This window comes from Penicillium roqueforti (assembly GCF_015533775.1).
Source record: "Penicillium roqueforti strain LCP96 04111 chromosome Unknown scaffold_43, whole genome shotgun sequence".
Classification (NCBI taxonomy): Eukaryota; Fungi; Ascomycota; class Eurotiomycetes; order Eurotiales; family Aspergillaceae; genus Penicillium; species Penicillium roqueforti.
Genome location: NW_024067607.1, coordinates 83,169 through 108,148, shown reverse-complemented (window position 1 = coordinate 108,148; position 24,980 = coordinate 83,169). Strand labels below are relative to the sequence as shown.

Sequence of the window (24,980 nt, the reverse complement as noted above, 5' to 3'; positions counted from 1 at the left end):
TACTTCTTAAACTTCCAATTCCACTTCGTATTCCCCTTTTCAAGTTTTCAAGGCTATATATCCAAAATCATAAGTTACCGGACCTAAGCCTACCAGTCTAAATAGAACATCTACTCATCAAGACTCCCAGACCCCCTAACAGCCCCATCCTTCCACCTCTGCAAACTAACCTCATAAGCTCCACTGCCCTTCCAAGCACTAATAATCAGATTAACAATATGATCCATCCCCTTCCCATGCTTAACGACCGCAAACACCGTCGGACCCCCCTCCCTCATCTTCGCCGCATCTCTCTCCATGACAGCAAGATCTGCTCCAACAGCTTCAGCAAGATCAATCTTGTTCACAACAAGTAGATCAGACCCCGTGATTCCCGGTCCACCCTTACGAGGCACCTTATCACCACCCGCAACGTCAATCACGTAGATGATGAAATCCGCCAACTCGCGCGAGTAGTTCGCAGCCAGGTTGTCACCCCCAGACTCGATCAGCAACAGGTCCGTTGTGAACTGCTTCTGTAGTTTCTGCAGCGCGAGCAGGTTCGCGCTGATGTCTTCGCGCACCGCGGCGTGCGGGCAACCGCCTGTTTCAATGGCGCGGATGCGTGACGGCGCCAGGGCTTTGTGGCGGGTTAAGAATTCGGCGTCTTCTCTGTTTTTCGAGAGAATGATTAATAATGTTGGTGAGGTATGGTAGGTACGAGTCTTGTTGTTTCGGGTGTGGGTGTGGGGTTGGTAGGTGGGGTTAGGGTATTCTCTCGTACCTTGTGAAGATATCGTTCGTCACTGCGGCGATATTATACTCGTCTCGAAGGGCGCGAGATAGCGCTAGCATCAGGGCTGTCTTGCCGGATCCTACGGGTCTATTCAGATCCAAAACTCATGTGTTAGTCACTGGCTATGCATATAGGTGTGGTGATTTGAATGGATATGCATTGGTATAAAGCAGGTGAAATAGAGGTTGATTGCAGGATAGAGAATGGCAACATACCCACCAATACCAATAGTGAAGGCACGATCCTTCCAGTCTCGGCCTTCGATCAGGGGCATCTCGCGGTTGACGTAGGAGCCTGGGCCATCGAGGATATCGTGTGCATGGCCGTGGCCGTTGAAGGGGTCATCGTGGGAATGGTCAATGCCGGCGTCGTGGGAGTGAGAGTGTGCCATTGTTAAGCTTCCAAGGTTGATAGATGTTAAGACCAAGTCAGCTCAGGATTGTTTAGAGAAAAGCCAAGATGAGGGGCAGTTCTATCCCTTGGAAGGGTGTGGGGAACTGATATGATAAAATGCCGAGCCTTCGATATCATCGATTCGCCGCTCGGTTTGTTCAAAAGAGGGATACTCTTCTGTAAATTGCTATTTGGGGATTTATGCTGGTTGGAATATTTAAGAAATATGCAAAGATGTCCCCAAGGGGGACATTTCAACAAATAATGGAGGACTGCATATATAGAGAGCCCATACTTCAATACCTTCATGTATACAAACTACGATGCATCAATGAAGATTGAAAAGCATGTATTTATGGATTCGTCAAGCAGCGGCAGAGAGAGTATAAGCCCCGAGGGGGAAGAGATGTCAAGCCAAATGGACCATAGAACACCCCTATGCACGCAGACGTAGTTCCCAATGAAACGTAAGAGCCGGACGCCTATCATTCGCCAAACACGGATATCAATAGTTCTGCCTGTTCACAAGAAGAAGAAAATGAACAGACTGCCAAGGAAAAAGCGAAAAATGGGCAAAAGTCGTTAAATCCCAGACATTGATGGCAAAAGGATGAAAATGAAACCCGAACAGTAAAGAGATAGAAAACATGCAAGGCCAGGAAATAAACCCGAGCCAACAAGGAAACGCTGAAAGGAAGATAGAGTACATTAGGTCGGAGTTGAGCAGGATCGATGAGGCCTGACGCTACTTCCAAGCGAAGGAAGATGGGAGGGGCCTCAAGCACTGATTAAATCCCGTCGATTGTGAATTGAGTCGTCATGTGCCAAAAAGCAAGATAGATCTTTCAGGTAGATGAAAGACCTAGATGAGGAGTAAACAAACAAGAGCGGGCGCGACATGCCTCGCCCAGGTATCCAGTCGTACGCCGGTCCCGTACCGCCTGAGACGGCGAGGAAAATGAACGCAAGGGAAAGCAAACCAAACTCCCAACATGATTAGGCGGCGGCACCCTTTTGTCGCTTCGGCACCCGAGGGCTAGCCTTTACTTTCGCTGAGCCCTGCTGCGGAGCACCGTTAGCTTCGACTCCACCACCGTCCTCGGATTCCATTTTGACGGTGCTCGCCCGGCGGCGTTTGTTGCCACCTACATTTGGACTGTTGTTCACGCCGGCTGGGGACGGATGCATTGGTGGTTGCATTCCAGGGGGGCCGGCAAGGTTGCTTTGGGCTGGGCTCGGATGTGCTGAACCAGTCAGATGAGGCGAGCCTTGCTGCCCGGGGAGACCAAGATGAGCCATGGCAGGCGAGGCGAACTGTGATGGAGCGCCCATGCTATGTCCCCGAACATTTTGCATGGGTTGCATGCCTGGGTTCATACCGGGATTCATACCGGGATTCATGCCTGGGTGCATCGCGTGATTCATGCCCGGACTCATGCCTGGGTGCATCGCGTGATTTATGCCCGGACTCATGCCTGGGTGCATCGCCGGATTCATGCCTGGGTTCATGCCTGGGTTCATGCCTGGATTCATGCCTGGGTTCATAGCTGGGTTCATACCCGGACTCATGCCCGGGTTCATGCCCGGATTGATGCCTGGATTCATGCCTGGATTCATACCCGGATTCATACCCTGGTTCATACCCGGATTCATGTTCTGGTTCATGCCCTGGTTCATGCCCGGATTCATGCCTGGATTCATGCCTGGATTCATTCCTGGATTCATGCCTGGGTTCATGCCCTGGTTCATGGGCATGGGAGTCGATACAAAGCCAGGATTGGGATTTTGTGATTGGAGGGTGCTGACAAGATTCCGTAAAGCGTCAGGAGGTGATAACTGCGGATTTGCCTGAGAAAACTGGAACAACATTTGCATCGCAGAAATGGTTTCAGCTACTTCCATGAATCCCATGACTGGAGTTGGCACGCCGTTGGCAGTCACTTTTGAATCTGGCACCAATGACGGCGTTTGCTTAGGCTGGGCACGTTTTGAGTTCTTTGTGACCTTCGGACTTTGCTTTTGGGAATCCGCCTCCATGGCCAACAACAACGACCGTGGAATGAACTCGTTGTGGCTGACGACATTAACATCGAGCATCTCAAGCTTGTTGTGCATATCGAAGTGCGCGCGCAGCGTGCCGTTGGTGAAAAGCTAAAGCGATAGATATTAGCAAGCTGAAAAGAAAATGACCATGCGACTAGAGATGTACCTGGCACTCATTCTTGAACCAATAAATGAATGAACATTTTGGCGCTTCAACGTAATGCCCTCCATTGTGGGATTCCCGCTCGCGAGCACCTTCCACCACCATCTGAATTTGACTAATTCCGCTAGTGAATTGGGTCAAATAATAACGTGCCAGTGCGGGTGTCGCAATTTCGAATTGTTTAGATCCAATCGTGTTGTTCCAAACACCCTGCCTCAAGACACCTACAGGGGAGTAGAACCGCTCGACAAACGATTGCCAATATAGAAGATCCTGTGCTTCATTGCGGGATTGGAAGTTTCCCAAATGTTCGGCATAGGCATGAATGGTCAATATTGCGTTATTCTTCCTTTGCTGCTGCTGTTGTTGTTGCTGCATCATAAGAGCATTTTGGTGCTGCTGTGCCTTCATTTGAGCCTCCTGGGCCATCATCTGCTGATTCTGAGGACCCGGCTGATGGCCCTGGGAACTCTGAGAAGGCTGCGGCTGCGGCTGCGGGCCAGCCTGGCCCTGTTGACCCGGCTGTTGAGATTGTGGCAATTGCTGCGGTGGGGGATTAGGAGTTCCCTGGCCTTGGGGCAATCCCTGCGATTGTGGTGGTTGAGTGGATGGCGGCTGAGAAGTTTGAGAGGGTTGCGGTGTGCCGCCTCCTGGCCCGCCATGTTGCGACTGTGGGGTGGCACTCTGTTCGTGCATATTCGGAGGTTGTGCTGATGTACGCTGCGGGGTATGCTGGCCTGACGGTCCATTATTCCCCTGTTGTTGAGCATATTGAGCCTGCTGCTGCGCCTGCTGCTGAGCCTGCTGGATAGCGAAAAATTGCTGCTGCTGTTGGAGACTTGGCGGCTGGCCATGTGGCATTTGCTGCTGAAGGTGCATCATATTAACGGGTCGCATTCCAGGGTTCGCTTGCATTGCAGCCATTTGCGCAGCATTAAGTCCTTGAGTACCATTAGGCATTGATACGGGAAGACCCTGTTGGTGTTGATGTTGTTGTTGTTGCTGCTGTTGCTGTTGCTGCTGTTGTTGTTGCTGCTGCTGGTGCTGCTGTTGCTGGTGTTGCTGCTGCTGGTGGTGCTGTTGCTGCTGCTGTTGTTGCTGCTGGTGCTGGAGCATCATTCGTTGCCGCATTAATTGTTGCTGTTGCTGTTGCTGGTGCTGATGTAATAGATGGGGATTATTCGCAACTATGCATTGATCAGGACGTAAGTATGCGATCGAGAAAGACGGCTGGAAGAGACGCGGGTGTAGCGGGGGGAAGAAATCACCGCAGAGGGCAGGGACCGCGTGTTCCGTAACATTACATCTCGCACCCCATGCGTTAAGCAAATAGAAGATTGAATACTAACAATTTTGTTGGAATTGGGGGTTCTGAAGCATATGCGCCTGCGCGGGATTCAGGTGGGAGAGGGCATGAGCATTTGGGCCGGGGCCACCAGGACCAACTGCCCCAGCGCCCGGGGGCATGCCGCCCATCATCGGGCCCGCTTGGCTGACTTGAGGTCCTCCCGGCGCAGAGACGCCAGGATGCATTTGCTGTACCATTCCAGCGCCCGGGTGTCCATTTGGATGTTGCGCGGCCATTGGGTGACCGGGGGGAAACCCATGTTGCGGCATGCCTTGGTGGGCAGGAAACGGCTGCGTCATCATCATTGCTGAGCGACGAAGTCACCACAAATGGGGGACTTCAAAATGATCGCTCGCGATGGCGAAAATGTGGTGGGCGAAACGTGGCGTGGAGCGCGACTGGAGTGGGAAGACAACAAGGCCGCTTTTAGCGTTCGGGGATGGACCAAGACGTAGCGAGCGACTTGAACCGGTATTCAGCAGACGCGAGGTGCTGAAGTATCGATCGGGGCCAAGTCACTCACCCGCGCAATGAATCTGTTTTCCTTCTGAAACAAGTGAGCGGTCAGTGGGGAGTGATAAGAGAAGATGTCGGGGATGAAGGTTAAAAGTGACGGGGGCTAGGGGAGGCGTGGAGGGGCTGGGCTCTCCGAACAGTCAGAATATCTCAAAGAGGCACAACTCACAAGTGTTTTTGCTAAGGGATCTGGATATTAGGGGGCTAAAGGTGTTGCGAACGCCCAGGTTGGGAATTAAGGATGATCGCCCGGTGGGAGAGAGAGAACTGGAGACGGAGGATCCGGGTCCGTATGGTGGAGGATCTAACCGAGACGACAGCGCGATTAATCCAGAGAGAAACAGTGATAGAGGGAAAATAAAGGACTATAATGAGATCAGGAAATTGTATAGATCTTAAAGTATAAGCTCCATCTTTCAATCTTCATTTTTTCCCTTTTTGAGGCTTTTTTCTTCTCCTTCCCCTGCTCTGAGTCCAATCACACGCTATCCCGAATGAGGATGGGTCACGTGGTGTCTTCGCGGCTTTTTCTTCACAACTTTTTTTTTCTCTTCTCTTCTTCTTCATCTTCTCCTTTGTCTTTCCTTCTTCTTTCCAATGCCATCTTTGAGGCATACCACCACTACTGTGAATTCCTATTGGCTCTGTGGTTCTCTACCTCAGGTTTCTGGAGCTCTCTTAATGTTGATTGCGCCTGACTCATGAGGATAGCATGATCCAATGCCAACAGTATCTTACGATCCCTCAATCTCACCACTAACCTGATAGATCAGGTGTTAGCACCTTGTGCTTAACGTGAGTTTACATCCTTTCTCGTTCTTCCTGCATTTGCATTCCCTATCCGTTCAAGGATGACAAAACACTTTACTTCTTAACCCTCCAATTCGACAATGCGGAGATAATCCGGACCTCCCTTCCCGGTTGGTCTGCTACTTGCCAGTATATCTTGTCTGAGAACTCTTATTTTGCAATGCATCTTTATCATGTCTTGTCTTGAGCAATTAACTAATATTGTTCTCAGTCTAGATCGAAACATGAACCACGATGCATAGAAGGATATCGCCTGTTGTAATGGCGAATTGATCAAGTGACGAAAAATCTCTCGGATGTAAACTCACAGACCTGTTCTGAATGCGCAAAACCGTGTAGAGATTTCCGTTGCCTTCCTTCTGATGATCAATTCGCTATTACACCTGTGTGTTGTCTGGATATATAGTTGTGGAATACCCGAATGAAACTTTATTTTGACTTGAAGAATGTCTGTCTTGTGGTTTATAATAAGTTCACACCTAATCCTGAATGAACATGTACAAGTATTCTACCATACTAGTTATCTACTCAGTACTCCGTAAGCCTCAACAATCGGGTGAAGATTCCTTCCGTTGTAGGGTTCTGCGAGGCCTCGGTTCTCCCAACCCTAGCAGGATAATCTCTTTTACGGGTCAAATATTACAGTAAATGTTGCGGACGACAACTTGAAAGCTTAGACTGGCAGACCTAAAGTTGCGTTAACTAACTAGCTAATGGCCTAGATCTTACTTGGGTGTATAAGGAATGCTTCGCCGATCAACTAGGCCACGCAGATCGCAGCTCGCAGCTCGAATATGTCAAGAAGCGCTAGTAGAGACATTATATCTGTGACAATCTGAGAGTACGACTTTGCACTTATAGAGGAAGTCGCTCCTTCCTCGAACCTAAGCGACAAATCATCATTTGCATGGTTCGCTGAAAGAGCCCGCAGAAAATCAGGGAGCAGAACTCGTAGACAGTTACCCTTTCCCTTTCCCTCTCTGTACTTAGTATTGTGATGAAAAAGCACACATTCTTTTGAATCGAACTGGCACATAATAATATCTGTCACTTCTCTTCTCGCTTCATGAAATCCCCTGTTCGTAGGCTATGACCTTGTACTTAAAGGGCATATAGTGACTGCTCGACCAAGGCGTTCATTCAAACAAACTTATAGCGCAGTCTTCTCCCCCCTAGAGCTACCGTTCCCGGAGGACCGAGTTATCTGCACCCTGGTCACTCATAGACCATGGTTACATCGAGAGATTGGCGGTTCACTGCATCTTCGTTCAAGAACAGATTTTATAGCTCCTCAATCGTGATATCTGGTCGATCAGACTGACGATGCATATAGAACCTGAAATCGATAGGAGAGGGTACTTCCCTGGGATAGTATTGTTAGGGCAGGATAGGGCGCTACTATCTGCAGGAGGAATAGAAACCATTGGGAAACGACCTATCGTCGTACGCGGAAGTCTTGAATAAATTGGCAACGTATGCCTGGATGCTCATTGGTATCTGCGGGCTGGAGCAAGACAATATCCCGTACTGGAGGCGATGACGAGGGCCAGAATAAATGTTGCCAGTGAAATCACATCGGCTCGCTTGGTTCTGGCGCTTTCTAGGTTGTAGGGAGACACACCCGGGGCATTACAACACTGGCCATGTAATATCGCTCTGGGCTTATCCCTCAGCATTGGTAGCGCTTGTTTTTGCTTCCGCGAGAATGTCGGGGGTTACGGAGTCAAGGATAATGAAACAATATTTTTCGATATTGATTGGTTGGCTAGAGGAAGAAAGAGACAAAGTAACTATGATAGGGGTTTGAACCTTCAATAAGTTTGTTCGAAATCCCGAATCCTGGATTAGCCGCGTATGTGAGATCGAGCCGTACTCACAAAGGTTGCAAAATGATGTTGAGATATACATGATATGTTTGAGGCTGTTCAGAGGTGAATGAGAGGTTACATAGTTTGACGTAGAGTGGTCTATACATAGAATATCGGGCATATGTCCTCGTACCTCTATGGAAACAAGACGTGATCAACAGAGCCAAGATAATTATTGATGATGATCTGAATACTACTACCCCGTATAATTTCTCTAAATAGCTTCATGGAGACAAAGGGACAAAGGCCTGAAAAGCAGGAATATTTCAAATGGGCAAAGGGAGATCTTATAGACTGCATGCCAGCAAGCAATACCTCAATGCATCAAAATGTCAAAATGTCAATGTCATTTGATCTCTAGCTGTTGTGGTCAAGAAACCGAAGACTGTTCATAAGTACCTTTTGTATGGGAAGCCCATACAAAAGGTACTTTTACATTAGTCGCGGGGGAACGCGCGGAGCGGGTATGAACCTTCAGTGATCCTCGACTGAAGAATCGTATGCCCGCGGATTGAAGATGTGCGCGTGATTTGAAATTTGAGCTCATAGTTCTTTTTGTATATGTATGGAACATGTATAAATTGTACCGACCTCATAACACCGAACCTGGCTGACGAAAATATATTATCACGTGACTCCTCATTTCTCCTTCGTAGGGTCCGGTAGGGACCCTGTGCCACTCGCGATTTGGTGCATACATCTATTACTCTCGGCGATATCGCATAAAGCTCCGGTGACACTGTCCCGGATGTATTCGTCAATGCAACAAGTCCGGCTGTCGGTTGCACGCCCTTGTCGATTTGTCGCTCGCCGCCGCTATTCCGCACCGCTGTCCGCGCGACGATTCCATCTGTCACGAACATGGCTCGCATCACCGTCTCAAGACCCTCACGATGCCGAGTCTACAGCGCCGGGGAATATTGTGGAAGATCCTTCCCTCAAACCTGAGAATATCTCCGACAATGGCACGCCGGCGATATCTCCCTCCACCGAATCAGCAAAGTCGATCACTAAAACCTACGGATCTGCTGTACGCAGAGCGATGCGAAACCGAAAGTCCCCGCAGCAGACTTTGCCATCAACGACGACTGTACCTGCATGGTTTTATGAGCATAATACGGTGTCTCACAGCAGTGAAGACCGCCCTACACAATCACACCAACAGGTTAGAATAACCAAGTCAGGGCTACAAAAGGAACTGGAGGAGGTGAAAACAGAGGTTCAAGCTTCCGGGGGAGATTCGGACCCATCTGCATCCAGTGATACCCCGGCAGCAACAGAGAATCGGTATGCGGTGGCCGAAGAATCATGGGAAGAGCTGCAGGCCTCCGTCAAAGCAGGCTTGCGGTTACCAGCTGTGAAATATGCCAAAGAGCCTTCGGTAAAGAAGTCGCATCTGGCGCTGCATTACCCGGGTAGTGATGGTATACCATTCCTAGACGCGGTGGTGAAGAAGCTTGCCCAGGAGCTGGGCACTGACCTGGTAACTCTTAATGCCCAGGACATTGCACAATTGTTCAGCGAGCAAGATCTCGCAGATGTTGGGGTAACTTCGCCCATTCGATCTCTCGGGTATGATGTATATCGGCAATCGGCCCCAACTTCATGGTCAGAACTTGAAGATCCTGAAGGAGACGGCGAGGATGACATGACTGAAATTGCAGGTGGTCCCCGTGGAATGCGTGGCGATATTGGCACACCTCGGTTTATCACAATTGAGAGCAGCAAAGAGGCCGGTGACATTCCGCTTCCTAACTGGCTTGGGCTGAAAACCCTCTTGGGGGGATCGATTAATGGCCAAACGGATCCGGATCCCGGGGCCGGGGCCTCATCAAGTGGTCAGCGTGCTGAAACTCGGTGGATTCAACTACTTAATGAGCTCCTCGGGTCATCAGGTCAACCAGCACTGTCAGACCCCACTGAGATAACGGCAAATGCCGAAACGAAACCTAGCAAGCCTTCGCCAACTCGAGACCTCATTATGCATATCCAGGACTACCGTGACATTCAGAACACTCGGGAGGGGTCTAAATTCATTTCACTCTTGCACAAAGTCATTCAAGATCGGAGAGCGGCAGGGTCCAAGATTCTGTTGATTGGAACTACTTCTCAGGAAATCCACCACTCACCCTCACAAGATGGTGCTGGTCTGATGCAAAATGTTCTCGATGACCAGTTCTCGAAGACCTTGTTCATTACCCCCGCCATGAGCTCGAAAGACGCCGAAAAGGTCTTCGCAGAAGACCGAAAGAAGCGCACCATGGAGATCAACATTCGCCACTTGCAGACGATGCTTCGCTTCCGATTACATGAACAGGCTCTGCCTGTAAAAGATAACATCTTAAGCGACCGCGCTTGGCCGCTAGAGCCTTCAACCATCAAAGAATCAGGAATCCAGGATCGGTACTGGTCGTACAATCAAGTGCATTGGATCTCTACACTTGCACTTGGCTGCACTGAAGTCAACGAGGCCCTTGGGTTTGAGCACATCCGACGTGGAATCGAGCTCATGGATAAAAGCGACCGAGTCACCAATGAATGGCTGAAGGAGAAGTCACCCAAGCAGAAAGATTCGGAAGCGGGGCAGACCAGAGAGCAGCTGATCAACTCTTTGCGCAAAACGTGCAACACGCACGAGAAAAAGCTGCTTAACGGTGTAGTTGACGCAAAAAGCATTCGAACCACATTCAACGATGTGCATGTGCCCCCCGAGACCATCGAGGCCCTGAAGACCCTGACTTCCCTTTCACTCATCCGCCCCGAGGCATTCACTTATGGTGTCCTTGCCACCGACAAGATCCCCGGCCTTCTCTTATACGGACCTCCAGGCACCGGTAAGACGCTCCTCGCTAAAGCCGTAGCCCGCGAGAGTGGAGCAACAGTCCTCGAAGTCAGCGGGTCTGAAGTGTACGACATGTACGTCGGCGAGGGCGAGAAGAACGTGAAAGCGATTTTCACGCTTGCAAAGAAGCTCAGTCCCTGCGTTGTCTTCATCGACGAAGCGGATGCCATCTTCTGCTCGCGCACCGGAGCCAGCAGCCGTACCTCCCACCGCGAACTGATCAACCAATTCCTGCGCGAGTGGGACGGCATGAACGACCTCTCAGCATTCATCATGGTCGCTACAAACCGACCATTTGATTTGGACGATGCTGTCCTCCGCCGTCTTCCCCGCCGTCTACTAGTCGATCTACCAACCGAGGAAGACCGCGAAGCTGTCTTGAAAATCCACCTCAAAGAGGAACAGCTCGAACCCTCCGTCGACATTGCTGAACTTGCCCGACGCACTCCGCTGTACTCCGGTTCCGATTTGAAGAATTTATCGGTGGCGGCTGCACTGGCTTGCGTGCGCGAGGAGAACGACGCAGCGGCTAAGCACACGGGTGACGAACCGTATAGCTATCCGGAGCGCCGAATTCTGACTCGCGCACATTTCGAGCGCGGAATGGAAGAAATCAGCGCTTCGATCAGCGAGGATATGTCTTCGCTGTCGGCGATTCGGAAGTTCGACGAGCAGTATGGTGACCGGAAGGGTCGCCGGCAGAAGAGCCCTGGGTGGGGATTCATTCCTGGTGCTAGTGGTGCTGCTTCGGCTGATTCGGCGCGTGTGCGGACTTGATTTTTGTTTTATTCGAGGTTCCTCGCCGGATTGGGGAAATGGGGATTCCCTTTGTACTTTTAGCGATACTATAGACCTGTACTATTACTCAAATGTATATACTGCCATCCATTTCTTGGGCAATAAACATTTGCATTGTTTCTATCCAGATGCCTTCAGATCTAGCCTTGAGGTAGTGACTACGTGGCTATACCTGCCTGCTAGATTTCTAACTGTAAACCCAACACACTTTGTGCTTGTTATACGAGTGTCGTTTGGAAATCGCTTGGAATATTTCTTGGCCTTTACATTTGGAGTATGCCTAATGCAGCAACCCTGATAGAGTAGGCAGAGACATTCGTGTTGCCAGGTTCCTACCGCTGAATTTCAAAGTTCTTTTTCTTCCTTCATGATAGAATATATCAGCCTAATCAGGCAGCATGTATAGAAATAGGGATATAAGGCGAGAGAAATTGCTCCCTTCTCTGCTCATTGATCTGATATATCCTAACTGCATAAGTTCTTCTGTTGCAGCATTACCAGCCCCAATATGTCGGTACGTGGATCTGCTACAAGCGCTATATATAAGTACTAACAGCTTGCTTTCTGCAGAATCCATCAGGGTACATCTACATTCCCAGCAAAAGCATCCATGGAGAATGTGTCAGCTAACCAATGTATATCAGTATTTCTATTGCAGATGAATGCATGTCTGCATTCAATCAACTCCGATCAGGACCAGAAGCCACCAGGCCAAAGTTCATCATCTACAAGATCTCCGACAATAACAAGAGCGTTATGGTCGAGGAAACATCCACGGTGAAAGACTATGAGTTCTTTCGCCGGAAGTTGTCAGCTGCAGTCGACAAAGATGGTAACCCAGCACCACGGTATGCCATCTACGACATGGAGTATGATCTTGGGAGCGAAGGGAAGCGGTAAGAGATTACCCCAGAGACTTAATGAGTGTAGTGGAATAATTTTGGCTAATTCCAAAACCGTATGTGCAGTACCAAGGCTGTCTTCGTCCATTGGGGTCCTTGCCATGCGTCTATCAAGGTAATTTGTCTTTCAACTCGCGTGGCCATGAAATGCTGACTGTCTTGGTTGCAGCTGTCCATGCTCTATGCTAGCAGTGTGCAACAATTCAAAAGAGCCTTTGGCCTCAACGTCTCTTTTTTTGCAGACAGCCTGGAAGAGCTTGAATGGGCGGTTGTCTTGAAGGAGGTCAGTGGGGGCCAGACATAGATGGGTCTGGGGAAATGATCGGCATTGCTAAAGTCCCGTGCATGGAGAGGGATTGTTTCTCTAGAGCAAAGTAACAAGATAGAAATAGTAGTAGGTGAGGTGTTGGATATGAAATATTGATTTCGAACTGGCCTTTGAGAACGTGCTCAACTAGATTTTTTGATATGCCTTGGCAAGGGCAAATGTTTGAAGTTGCATGATGCCACATCTGTACTTTCATCGAACCAGCTGCCAAAGTTGGTATAGCGCGTTCTATCGACAGGGATTTATAGCACCAATGGATTTATAGCACTAACCTGGCGTTGCGTCACTCCATATGTTAGATTGACCAGGCGAGGTCCCTTTCTTTCGATGGTCTTCAATCACTTTGTGTTGCCCATTGTAAGATTATAAACCCAGAGTTTAGAACGAGCGATATATATGTTTTAGCAAGATCAGAATTAAAACAAACAGACCAAGGACGAAAGATATGTCAAAATGAAATGAAAATCAAGGGCAAAAAGGGTGGAAGCTTGTATCTCCGCATTGGGGCACGTGCGTTATGACATGAGTCCGATCATCCCGCCACCCTGACTTTGCAAAGACCTCCCAAGGTTGCTTGTTTGCTTGTTTGCTGCTTTGCATTTCCCAATTTGCATCTTTCTTCCAGTTGAGAACATCAGGAGTGCACGGACAAGCAAGAAAAACCTTCGGGCCAAGCAAGAAAAACTTGCTATAAAGCTCCCCACTTTCCCACCCGAGAAATCCACCACATCCATCGAATCGTGAAAATGATGGCCACCGGGTCTCGGGACACCTCGGTTCGTGAGGCCAAAGGCTTCGTCAAGGATGTCGTACGAAATGACTGGGATTTCGAGGCCGGCGTTCCCTCCCCGTCGTCTGCCGACGGCACCCTTTGCCACGACCGTGAAGTGTGCGAATGGCGGGTCCGAGAATTCGACACCCCAACCTCGGAACTCGAGCCACAGAGCTCGGACAGCGAGCAAGAGTATGATCCATCAGCCGTGCTGAACCTCGCCCCGGGAGCTGCAGGTATTGAGCGGCGTCGCAAACGCCGTCGACAGATAGACGACGAAATGGCATGGAACGAAGGGCTACGGTTATGGATGGCCAGGCGCGATGCGTGGTGTGGTGCGAAGACTCGGCGGCAGATTCGGGCGGAGGAGGAAAAGCGCGCGTTGGCTGGTGCACGGACGGACACAACAGATCAGCCCGATGGCGTGGGGCTAGGAGAAAATGGTGAGACTTTGTCTGATTCAACCCAAACTGCGATGCCGCCTGGCCAGGGTAGTGAGGGCATTGGTGCCTCTGATCTGGCAGCCCAGACCGAGACTTCACTTTCCATTGCGGACCGGGAGAAAAGCGAGCAGCTCCAGAATCGAGCGGATATGACCTCGGGACAGCAAGATGATCAGGAGGATGGATTGTCTACCGCGCCAGACGAGGGAGCTAAACGGAAGGCCTCGTCAGAGACCAACATCACAGAGCCGGATCAGAAAGTTGCCGCAATCGTACCTACTGAACTTACAACCTCCCCGGCCGTGGCAGGCCAAACAGAAGAGGAGAAGGTGGAAGAAGAACTTGATGAACCACTTTGCCCCGTTGCCCCACCATTCATTTCAAACGACAACCCAATTCGCGCAACCATCAATCCCGCAATCTACCCTTCAATCTACACCAAGGTCGTCGTGCAAGGCATGACCCCAACCGTCCCCGTCAACCTCGCCCACTTGACCAAAGCCATGGTTCAAGGCTGGAAAGCAGACGGGCAGTGGCCGCCAAAGCCAGCAGTGACATCGATTGTTCTTGCTGATGATGCCTCCGTGCCCAAGAAAACCACAGAGGACGCACCACCGACCAGGAGGAAGAACAGCATCACCAATGCCGTGAAGAAAGTCTTCCATTTTGGAACACATCCCTTCCATCGCCGCGGCAGCCAGGACACCGCGGGAACCGGGGGCCCGACAGCTTGAGTGGATCCTACTATTTATGGATCGTAAGTAATTGCATAGCCATCAACGCTAGTGCAGGTCGAGGAAATAGCTTCACCTACCTGGGTTGCTCTGGCTTCATCAGGCGTCTACTCTGGGGGTTCTATTATGTTTTCTTTCGTGCTCAAAATCTGAGCATGCCGATGTTTTATTTACTTCTAGTTCTGCATAATGAAGAAATGCCATCTCAAAGGTTGTACATAGTAAAGTAGTTTTCACAAATTAGGACCTTTTTCGCGTCTTCCTGCCGTCTACTTGAGAATGGGGAGAAGATGTCTAAAACCTAGAAAGACATCTAAGAATACCCCAAGTAATTCAGCCTGTCTGCAGTATTTCTCTAAAACAATCCCAAGACATAATACATAATATTGGATGTTACTACCTAGCAGTCGAGTTACTGACTTCCCCAGTGATCGACCCGACATAGACATTGAAGTTATAATGAACACAGCTATCCTTAACATCCAAACCTCCTTGCCCACTCAGAATCGTCTGTCCATTCCGAGTCACATGGAAGGACTGGGCACCAACCCCCATAGTCACATTCGAGGTAACAATCCCCGCTGGAACGTCAATGCTAACAGGAGCATCATTCCCACTCTGCACAGTCAAGGTAGCGGGATTCGTCAATATGGTAGCGATAAAAATACTATCACTGAGCATACCCACGCCCAATGGCGCTGAGAGGGTATCCCCCGTGCACACGACGCCCTTGGGTGTAGGCCGATACCAGTACACGACTTCATCTTCTTCCACAATAGGGGCTTTTGCTCCGGATTTGTAGGCTGCGATATAGGGCTTGAACAGGTTGCGCCAGCCGTCGTGGGGCATATCGGCTGCCCACTGGGAAGAGCCATCGTCGCTGTGATTGGCTGAGTACGGGCCGATGTAGTGGGATTCACCGTAGTCTATATAACTTTGGTTAGGAGAGACTTTTCCGGAGAATTTCCAGGATATGTAGGATAGATATACCATTCCATGAGATTATCTCGATCAGGCCTGGCTCAAGGGAAAGCATCTGTTCCCAGCGTAATGTTGGCAGGTTCTCGCAAACGAAGACCCAGTTTTTAGTGTTGAAGTGCGTTGAGAACCAGGGTGAGACGGCTGTCATTTAAGTTAGTTTACTTTCACTCAGAGACCAGAACTAGGTTCAAGGGTTGCTAACGGGCCATGTAAGTCTTCCCTGCGAGATAATGAACAAATCTATCATCCCAGATGGTGGTCATCGGGCCTGGGATGATACTATTTCCCCCGTCCGTAGGCCAAGCCAACCACGAGAAGGCACCATCAGCGCTCTGGGCAGCATCCGTAGTAGCTTCCGCAGGATCTTGGAGATTTGGCAATGCGTAAATGGGATTTGGCGTTCCTTGCCTCACTGCATCCCAGTTGAAACTGTCTCCGACAAATGTACTTACCACCGCAGCTCCCTTGTATTGCATCTGCGCTGGGTGGCCTGCATATTGTTTCATGTATGCTGTGATCTTTTCCGTATCCCCGTTCGTCCAATAGGCAAAGTCGAAGGAGATGAATACTTTGAAGTCAACTTGCTGGGCTGCTTCATAGGCTAGGGCTAGCTGGGTTGGGGTGTAGCTGTCTATGCTTGCACAGTTCAGTGCGAATGCGTCGATGCCAATGGATTGGGCTGTGGTCATGTCTTCTTTCCAGTCTGATAACTGGTAATTTTCTACTATACCGACCTAGATATATAGGATCTATGTCAATGGTGGGAAATAGGAAGTATCCAGGTGCTAGTATGCTAACCATGAAGTGGGCGAAGACATATTTGTCCTGCGATTGACTGGTCAACTCTGAATCGGGGGCTGGGATAGCTAAAGCTGGCAGGATATGTGCCAACATGGCCACAGCACTAAAGAGGGATTTCCAAATCATCGCTAAAAGTTGTACCAGTTCTTAATTGATAAGTTGATTTCTCAATGATGTGAATTTCCGTCCGTCCCTTAACAGATTATATAGTTCACCCCCTGCATATATTATACGATATTATACCTCCCAAATGCACTGAATTCCAACTAAAATGAAGCAAGACAACTAAAATACCAATATAAACCTTGAACAATAACCTCAACGGCGAGTATAAAACTTGTTTCACCTTTCCCCGCGCTATATTGTAACACCCGACCTTCCGTCACATCCACGTGAGATTGTGTAGTATTCGCAAACCGCGTCCACTTTTGAATTAACCCTTTGCCCCTGCAGCATATGGTATCGCCGTCAGGCTCGGGCCCATATATCACGCTCTAAAGAACTCAATCAGGTGTTGAGATGCTACAGTAGTGCTGAGTATCACGAGATGTATTCTCACATCAATCTTTACATGCCAACTGATCGAGGCAAATTAATATGCCGGGCATATGAAACTCCTGGGTAAAACTCGATGTATGGATTAACACCGATGCCGCCGTAAAGTACATTTGACAGGTCTTGGCCTGTGGCTTTTTCGCTGGCCCATACGCATGACTGAATTTCGGAATGACTAAAGAATATGTCATGCGTGAACTGCTATTCAAATCACAATACTATCAGAACATGACACACGCATTGTGCTGTTGTATTTGGTCATGGTAGCATCTTGCAGTCGGCAGGAACATCCTCCAATTTGAAGAGAATGAATAGCTTCTGATAGAGATGAGGTCGTAATAAGGATGTTGATAACAACGGAAATGATAGTACAAGATCTCTGATACTAAGATTATGGACTCAGAATAATATATGACGTGTTGGATCCGAGACAGGCAACTCGGGGGTTCTGGGTCATAGCGATCAATGGAGATTAAATTCCACGGAGATTGCATTCCATACTGACCTGCATATCCAGGCCAGTCGAGGGTATGCGGCCCTGATTGATGTTAGACTGTTTGAACTGGACTCGTTTGGCATAGCCCTTGCATAATGCATGATTCGGCTCCTTCTGAACATTCTCACCTAAGCCGTCACTAAGAGTTGTCATGATTATATCTATTGGAGGACCTCGTACAGTAAGGAATGCATTGAACCCGAAGGCTATGACTCCATTAGAGTAACAACATTGTCAATATGGCACAGATAACATTATTGATTCCTTTTTGATATTCGTGACACGTTAAACTCCCCCTAAGAACGCCGTGTATATAAAGATCGAACAGAAATAACCACAAGGTCAAGACAATAACTCCAGAACCGTCGCACGATCAACGAAACCTCTCGCCGCATCTTCGAAAACCTTCTGCGCTTCACTCTGACTAGCCACTAGAACAGCAATCTCAGGCTCGACCTTGATCTCCTGTAACTCATGACCGGGACGAGTAAAGTAGTACTTATCCTGATGACAAGACCATTTTCTGAGATAGAGCTGGAGATCATTCGAAGCGAGGTTGTTCGCCGTACTAAAGAATTCCGTTTTCCTGCTGTCGCATGACGGCGGCGTAGAAGGGAATATGACACGGGCACTGCTCGACGACAAGTCTATGTCTGGATCTGTGCTCTGTAGACATCTACCCACGGCTTTGGCGAAATCGCGGATCCACTCGATGTGTGTCAGAATACCCTCCCCTGCACCAGTGACTCGATCGATGTAATCTACCACTGGTAGCGCTGAGGAGATCATGTCTAGGAAGGCGGCAAGCATGACTAAGGTTGTAGGACTTTGCAGACGATGGCGACGGAAGGCGACCACACCCAGTGCTTGACAGGAGGCTCGGCACACAACATCAATGATATCTATCACAGAAGACACACAGGCTGGATCCAGAGTGTCTATGTTACACAGCAGGGTTTTGAACTCCAGTGTGATGGTTTGAATGATGGGACGGCTGAGAATCCAGGCAGCGCGGTTGGGAAGCGTTGCTTCGAGATACGCTGGAAACACGCATTGCAAGAGGACGGCGCGGAGAGTAGGTTTGTCGTAGTCCCCAGCCTCGTATGTGTGTTTCATCGAGGTGTGCAACTGCTCAACTAGGTAGCTCTGTTGGCCGTCAATGGCAGCGCGCTCGGAAATGCTCTGGACAAACCCGGTCAAGGTCTGGATCTCTTTGCTGGAAGATAACTTCGACTCGTAGCGTTTGAGCTTCGCAACGATGTAGCGAGGGTCGGTAGACGGCAAAGGGAACGAAGCAGGGTCCGTAAAGAAGGGGTCGATGGGTTTGATATCGCTGGTATGTTGCTGAAGGAAACCGATCACGCGTTGAACGAATTCGACGTATTCTCCTTGAGCTGTCTGCGCTGTTCCATTCCCTAGCTCTTGATAGTTGCTTTTCATGGAAGTCATCACCCGCTGAAGCATCTCGGAGTACTCCTGTTTTGTCACGGAGAAATTCCGATTGCCAGAAAGTTCCATACCATAGAGCTGCTCACGCATATTAGACGATAGGCTTGAGAGGAGAGATAGGCGCCGAGAACCAATTTCCTCCAATGTGATTGTATACCGGCCAATCTTCCTATCCTTGGAGAACGGAAGATTGGCAAGCAAGGGATCTGTGGGACTTCCATTCAATAGCGCCTCCGTCAGACGATGTTGGAACTTCAACATCGAGGAACGCTCGACCAGCGACGACATCCACATACTCATAACTTGGATTCGGCAATCAGAAACAATATGCGCGTCCTTTTCGATACATGTCGCAAGAAACAGCGGTGCAAACTTCCTTGTCTGAACTGTCTGTCGAAGCCGCGTCCATGAATCATCACCGAACTCGCTCAGATAATTGTCCCAGTTTCGGAGGCCATGGCGAATGAGAACCTGAGCGATTGACGTCCAGCATTCTACTACGTTGAGAAGGATTATATCCTCGGGACAGTGGTCCTCGCCAAAGCAGTTGGAAACAAGACGAGAGACAATCGGATGAAAAGCCTTCTCCACATGTTCAATACCTTCACCAGGGGAACTTTGCTGGTCCCAGACAGCTTGAATGGCATCCCAGTCACCGAACTCCTGGCTGTCCTCATCAGTATTCATTGCCGCAGGAGCACTCGATGTGGATGTAACTAGAAAATCTTTTTGGGTGTACGCCACTAGGACCTGCAGAGCCTCAGATACAACGACATTCACGCGCGGGAGCTTCGGGTTGAAAAGTGCAAGAAGAGACTCGAAAGGGGTTCTCAAAACAAGCCTGCGTGCATGCTCCATTTTCGGAGCTAGCTGTACAGCAATCCGCAGCCCGGTAAGCGCATTGCTCAACAAAGTCTCCACCTGCCGCTGGTTCTGGGAGATTGTGCGTTCAACAACCTGCTGAGAAACCCGATTGTCGCCGGTATTTTGAGCCTCAATCTCTTTGCGAGCATATGAATGCTGTTGCTGCAATTCCGTAACGAAATAACCATACCAGTCTCCAAACGGATCGAGCCCCGAAACCTCCTCATCGGTAGAAAGCTTGAATCGAACAAGCCTAGACCATGACCGCAAATTGATGCTGCACGCTTCACGATGTGAAGTGGCAGGATGGACCAGATTGCGTATCGTCTCCAGTCGAGGGCGACACCCATCAGGAACAGCCCAGTACAGGGTGCTGAGAAGATCGTGATGATTTCTTAGTGCCTCAAGGTCTTCGTGCTGCAATGGCTGTTCTTTCGGGTAGACACGGCCATGGTTGGGTAAAAGACGCCAGGCAAAGTTTCGAATCTTTTTCTTGTCATATCTCTTCGCCAAGAAGCGGAGACCACTTGCTACGATCTTGAGAAATGTGTGGAAACACGGTTCTCCCACTCGGGCATCCAGAGAAGGATTGTTATCAAGTTCGTCAAGGAATGAAGGTGAGCCCCGAGCTTCTTCGAGTTTCAGGTTGTGGAGGGTATTCTTAGCGAAGAAGTCGAATAATGTATCCAGGATAGGTTTGCATTCTCTCCAACCCCAAGAATTAATAAGCCGATGACATCTGAGGAACAAGGTTCGACAGTAGATGTTGTATGAAATGGGTTGTGCCTTGGAGTCAGACTCGAAATGGTCGAGGGCTGGGGCGAGAAGGCGTTTGGCTAATATCCAATTGTCATTGGCAGCTGTCAACTGGTAACCAGGACGTGCAATCCCAAGCGGATCTATTTCGTTGAGCGGCAAGACCGTAAACATGCCATGCCATCCAGCCTCCAGGCTACCCACATCCCTTTCATTGCGAATGATTTTGTTGTTGAAAGTCTCGAGCTGGTTATCTTCAAAGCAGCCCTTGTAGTTCTCTGAACTGCGTAGAAGATGTTTGGTGATGACATAAGCCTCCGCCGAAGGATACTCATCGCGAATTCCCGACTCGCGGTGTTCAGGCTGGTTGATTTGCTTAAGCAATGTTTTAAACTCAGAAGAACCGACTTTCGATGCGATCAAGCCTGCAACATCCTTAGCGGATATTTTGACAATATCCAAAGCTTCGGTTGCAATGGCAGGGCTAACGAGCCGGTGAGAAGCAACTTGGTAGATCTGGTTGGAGAAAACCATGTTGAAACATGCAATCTTGACGAGCCCGCTCTTGTTGTATTCATCGCTAGTCAGAAAGGCAGCCAACGGGTCTCTCACCTGGGAGACTAGCCCCATCGCTCTGGTGACAAACTCTGTACGATCAACTGGGTCGGTGAAAACCAGATTTTCCGTGATGTATTTGATCAACAATCTGTATAACCTCGACGCCACACCGAGAGCAGCCGTAATACCTGTCTCTGGGGAGGTGACAGCACTTCGCTCAACATTATCGATAATCACATCAAAAACCTGCCCGATCTCTGATGATACTGTATCGTTCCACCGACTCCATTGGAATGTCTCGTCTCTGAGCTGAATGGAGAATGAAGCGGCATCCCCATCGAAGTCCCTTCCTGTGATTTGCAACGAACGAGAAAATTCTCCGCTTCCTATGAATGTACTTCCATGGAAAAATGTATTGTCACGTAGGGATGGTACTCCGAAGTCGACCGGATAGAAGCGTTGCCAGTTGAAAAGCCCGGCGACACCGAACGATGGGGGACGTACATCTCCAGTGTGCGTCATGATAGGAGGTTCCAAGTCATCGGAGACTATGGTAGCAGGATCTGGATTCTGACGGAATTCGTCGGCATCGAGATTGATTCGTTTGGGGGGGTGCTTCTTCAACCGCCGTCGAGATACAGAGGCTTTGGGGGTTGGCGTTTGGGTTTTTGCTTCAGCCGAGACGGTAGCGGCGGCAGCAGCAACAGAAGCATTCATGGGCGAGGAATTGCCTCCAGTACTCAATGATCTACTGTCGGAAACATATCGATCCAAGGTCAAGCTGGGCTTGTAAGGTTTAGATGTGCGCTGGTTTTTATAGTGTCGATTAAGAAGAGACAATGACTGGTTGAACATGGCGGGTACCATTTTCTGGTTTCTACCAGGGCCTGCCAAACTGGTTGCCGCAGGCCTAACGGTGTTCCTCTTCAAAGATGTTATAGCCACGTTCCTAGGAATAATCCATGTGTGACCGTGCTGCTCTGGTTTTCGACGCGCCGAGGACACGGCCACTGGGGGTTGGTTCGGTGGGACTGACACTGCGCTAGATTCGGGTGGTGCCTGTACCCGTTCAGGTTCCACTGTGTTTGTGCTCGAAAAACCAGTGTCTGCCTCTGCATCGAGGAATTGTATCCGGCCGTTTTTAGCATTCGATTTAGCTCGAGCACTGAGAATCGAAAGATTCGTTGTCCAATGCCGGTTTTCAGGAGCTCTGGAACGCGGCGGGCTAATCCTGGCTTGCTGAATGGCTCCCCTTTTCCATTCTCGCAAAGACTCATTTGCATCCACTGTGTCCTCCCTAGAGGCCAATTTCAAGAACTTCTGAGTAGGGCTCTGCCTGCCTCCATCTTTACGTGAGCGTGGTCGTCTTGTCGCTACCCTGAGCAGTCGCGATTGCTCTTTGAGAGGCTTCGTAGCAACATCTGGCGCATCCAGTATTCCTATTCGTGGTCGCTGGACAGCAGAGGGTTTCTTGGTCCTTCGTGCTCTATACGAGGCATCGGTCATTCGGGTTTGACGAGGTCTCTTCGGCTGTCTCTCCCCATTGGGCAAACTTTGTTTCGATTTCGGCCTTTTTAAACTGTTCCTTTTGTGCCGAGAACCTGTTGGGTTGCGCAGAACAGGTGCAGACATGTAGTCGATGCGGTTATCCTCGGAGATATCACCCCCTTCCAGCGCGAAGGGATCTTCGAGGCTAAGAGTGCCAGTCAACATCTGGCTGGATTCATTGGCTACAGAGGCATTTCCTAGAGCATCATTTCGATTGTCCTCGTCGTCCGAATCGGAATCTCCAAGATCAAACAAGCCTCTTGCCTGTTGCGTTGCTGGTTGCTTTGAGCGATCACCCCTTCGAATGAGCTTCCGCGCAACACCCTTTCCATCCGGTCGTTGCGAAGAAGCATGGCGGTCTAATTTCAAGGATTTTTCTTTGTCGTTCTTCTGATTCAGCCGAGCATGTGACGCAGGGAGCGCTCCACGGATCATTCGTTGGAATCGTCGAATTTCACGTTCTTCAGCATCTGACTTGGTTTCTTCCTGATCACTCTGACTGTTAGACGAGATGGACTGTACTTCCCCCTCATTATCGGTACCCGCACCAGCTGATTGAACCTGGCCAGCTTCTTGTATTTCCTGTGCCCTGGACTTTGCAATTTCTCCCGGTGGCGACCACCCACGAGGGAACCGAAACCCTCCTTCCGAGGCACGAGGGGTTCTTGAGGTAGATGATAAACGGCTTGTGTGGGGTGGACTAGACGACAAGTCATAGATGGAGACAGCGTTCTGATTTTTAGTAGGTGTATTTCTGTCCCTAACACCACGAGGTTTGGACGGTTTGTGTAGATTATGACGTTCTTTGGGAGTCCCGGAATGAGATGTCTTCTGGCGCTTTGCCAGACGAGCTTGCGATGGCTGAGTATGCTCTGAGTCATGGTGTTCCCGTCTTTGCGTGGCAGATTGTGGGCCACGATGCCGTTCATGTCTTACTGGCGGAAGATACTCTTCCAAGGGAGGACTTGATGGAGGTGCATCGGGATCATATGAATCTTGCCCTTGACTTTCATCGGTAACCTGCTTTCTTTCCTGTGGCGGTCGGCCAAAAGGCTTGACGCCCCGCGCCTGTAGTTGCTGCGCAAATTTGAGCTGTTCCAGATGATACGGGTGCATTTGGATGGCATTGCGCTTTCGAAATGTTCTTTGCGCGGCATGCGGCAATCCTCGAAATACTTCTTCGGGGATATCAAGGTGGGGTAAGACATCATCTGGGTTGGCATCTAGTTCAACGAGCACTGTTTGCGGTAGATCTGCCTCCTTATCTATCAGCGTTTCTGCTTCTGCCTCCATCATACCATCTGCGTGTATCTCTGTGGAATCATTGGCCGACGGAGAACCAAAGGATGATGGTAAAGAAGATAATGGGGAGTCATCTTCCGAAGCCTCCTGTGGTGGTAGTGGTGGTGGTAGTGGTGGCGCCTCTATTGGTTGGACACACTCGGCCGCGGTGTTTTTCTTCCGAGTTGGCTGAGGGGTCAACGCCAGCTCGTCAGGCGAGGAGCTCCGAGTGCTTGATGTTGCATCTTGTGATTGGGACGACCGTACAGGCTTCAAGGCCTTCGGGGTGGACTCGCGGCTCGAGGGCTTCGATTGAGGCCTGTCATGTTCCTGTGATGACGTTGGAAAATCGTATATGCTGGTGGTATTATTCACGAATGCATTGGTAATGTGCAGCTCGCTGTTGCGGTGTTTCGTTGATTTCGTAGCCGATGATCGAAGTCCGTAAGTCTTGCGCCCTCTTCTTGGGTTTGGTGTCGTTTCGTCATGCGCAACATTTGTGAGGTGGGGACTTGTTCGATTCGTGTGTCGACGAACTACCTCCTCTGTATCTGAGAGTGTGATAGAGCCATTCTCAGCCCGAACGTACTCGCGTTGTTTCTTCGTTACACTCGTCGCCCCTTCCTTCGGTGACGATGAAGGGTTGTCGATATATTCGATATTCTCGACCACGGGACTATTTTCGGCATTGCCATTCTTCGCATCTAAAGAATCGAAGCCGTCTTCCTCGTCCGAGTCAGGGACATATCCTCGTTGTCGCCATGATTCCATTTGCATCCTCGGCGGGGATCCCCCATATCTCTAAACAGTCATTGGGCGGTCTCAGGGCGATGAAAACGTGAGCTAAATAAACCTCGGGTTAAAATTCGCGAAACATAAGGAAACAAAGCGTCGAAAATCTATTCAAACTGTCTGAATGCAGGGCGTTTGATCCTGACGCGTGCCAACGGAGCAAT

The 24,980-nt window shown here is 49.6% G+C and overlaps 8 protein-coding genes across 8 annotated transcripts; 3 read left to right on the top strand and 5 right to left on the bottom strand.

Moving 5' to 3' along the window:
• Positions 1–110: 110 nt before the first annotated feature.
• LCP9604111_9213 (urease accessory protein UreG) lies at positions 111–1,166 on the bottom strand (the record flags this gene model as incomplete). Its single annotated transcript, XM_039077443.1, has 3 exons — positions 111–651; positions 764–862; positions 991–1,166. The coding sequence occupies 3 exons, from the start codon at positions 1,164–1,166 to the stop codon at positions 111–113; spliced, it is 816 nt and encodes a 271-aa protein (XP_038924815.1).
• Positions 1,167–2,164: 998 nt separating this feature from the next.
• Positions 2,165–5,027, bottom strand: LCP9604111_9212 (uncharacterized protein; the record flags this gene model as incomplete). Its single annotated transcript, XM_039077442.1, has 3 exons — positions 2,165–3,319; positions 3,378–4,561; positions 4,724–5,027. 3 exons carry the CDS (start codon positions 5,025–5,027, stop codon positions 2,165–2,167), a joined length of 2,643 nt encoding a protein of 880 aa, XP_038924814.1.
• A 3,649-nt stretch (positions 5,028–8,676) lies between these two features.
• Positions 8,677–11,535, top strand: LCP9604111_9211 (ATP-binding protein; the record flags this gene model as incomplete). The annotated part of the gene is made up of 1 exon (XM_039077441.1): positions 8,677–11,535. One exon carries the CDS (start codon positions 8,677–8,679, stop codon positions 11,533–11,535), a length of 2,859 nt encoding a protein of 952 aa, XP_038924813.1.
• Positions 11,536–12,064: 529 nt separating this feature from the next.
• On the top strand, positions 12,065–12,456 carry LCP9604111_9210 (uncharacterized protein; the record flags this gene model as incomplete). The annotated part of the gene is made up of 3 exons (XM_039077440.1): positions 12,065–12,070; positions 12,127–12,137; positions 12,201–12,456. 3 exons carry the CDS (start codon positions 12,065–12,067, stop codon positions 12,454–12,456), a joined length of 273 nt encoding a protein of 90 aa, XP_038924812.1.
• Positions 12,457–12,585: 129 nt separating this feature from the next.
• On the bottom strand, positions 12,586–13,142 carry LCP9604111_9209 (uncharacterized protein; the record flags this gene model as incomplete). The annotated part of the gene is made up of 4 exons (XM_039077438.1): positions 12,586–12,731; positions 12,895–12,990; positions 13,059–13,072; positions 13,129–13,142. The coding sequence occupies 4 exons, from the start codon at positions 13,140–13,142 to the stop codon at positions 12,586–12,588; spliced, it is 270 nt and encodes an 89-aa protein (XP_038924811.1).
• Positions 13,143–13,532: 390 nt separating this feature from the next.
• On the top strand, positions 13,533–14,735 carry LCP9604111_9208 (DUF4050 domain-containing protein; the record flags this gene model as incomplete). Its single annotated transcript, XM_039077437.1, has 1 exon — positions 13,533–14,735. One exon carries the CDS (start codon positions 13,533–13,535, stop codon positions 14,733–14,735), a length of 1,203 nt encoding a protein of 400 aa, XP_038924810.1.
• Positions 14,736–15,131: 396 nt separating this feature from the next.
• LCP9604111_9207 (glycoside hydrolase family 71 protein) lies at positions 15,132–17,721 on the bottom strand (the record flags this gene model as incomplete). The annotated part of the gene is made up of 6 exons (XM_039077436.1): positions 15,132–15,661; positions 15,726–15,857; positions 15,919–16,450; positions 16,515–16,620; positions 17,574–17,610; positions 17,697–17,721. 6 exons carry the CDS (start codon positions 17,719–17,721, stop codon positions 15,132–15,134), a joined length of 1,362 nt encoding a protein of 453 aa, XP_038924809.1.
• Positions 17,722–17,910: 189 nt separating this feature from the next.
• On the bottom strand, positions 17,911–24,801 carry LCP9604111_9206 (uncharacterized protein; the record flags this gene model as incomplete). Its single annotated transcript, XM_039077435.1, has 1 exon — positions 17,911–24,801. The coding sequence occupies one exon, from the start codon at positions 24,799–24,801 to the stop codon at positions 17,911–17,913; it is 6,891 nt and encodes a 2,296-aa protein (XP_038924808.1).
• Positions 24,802–24,980: the final 179 nt, after the last annotated feature.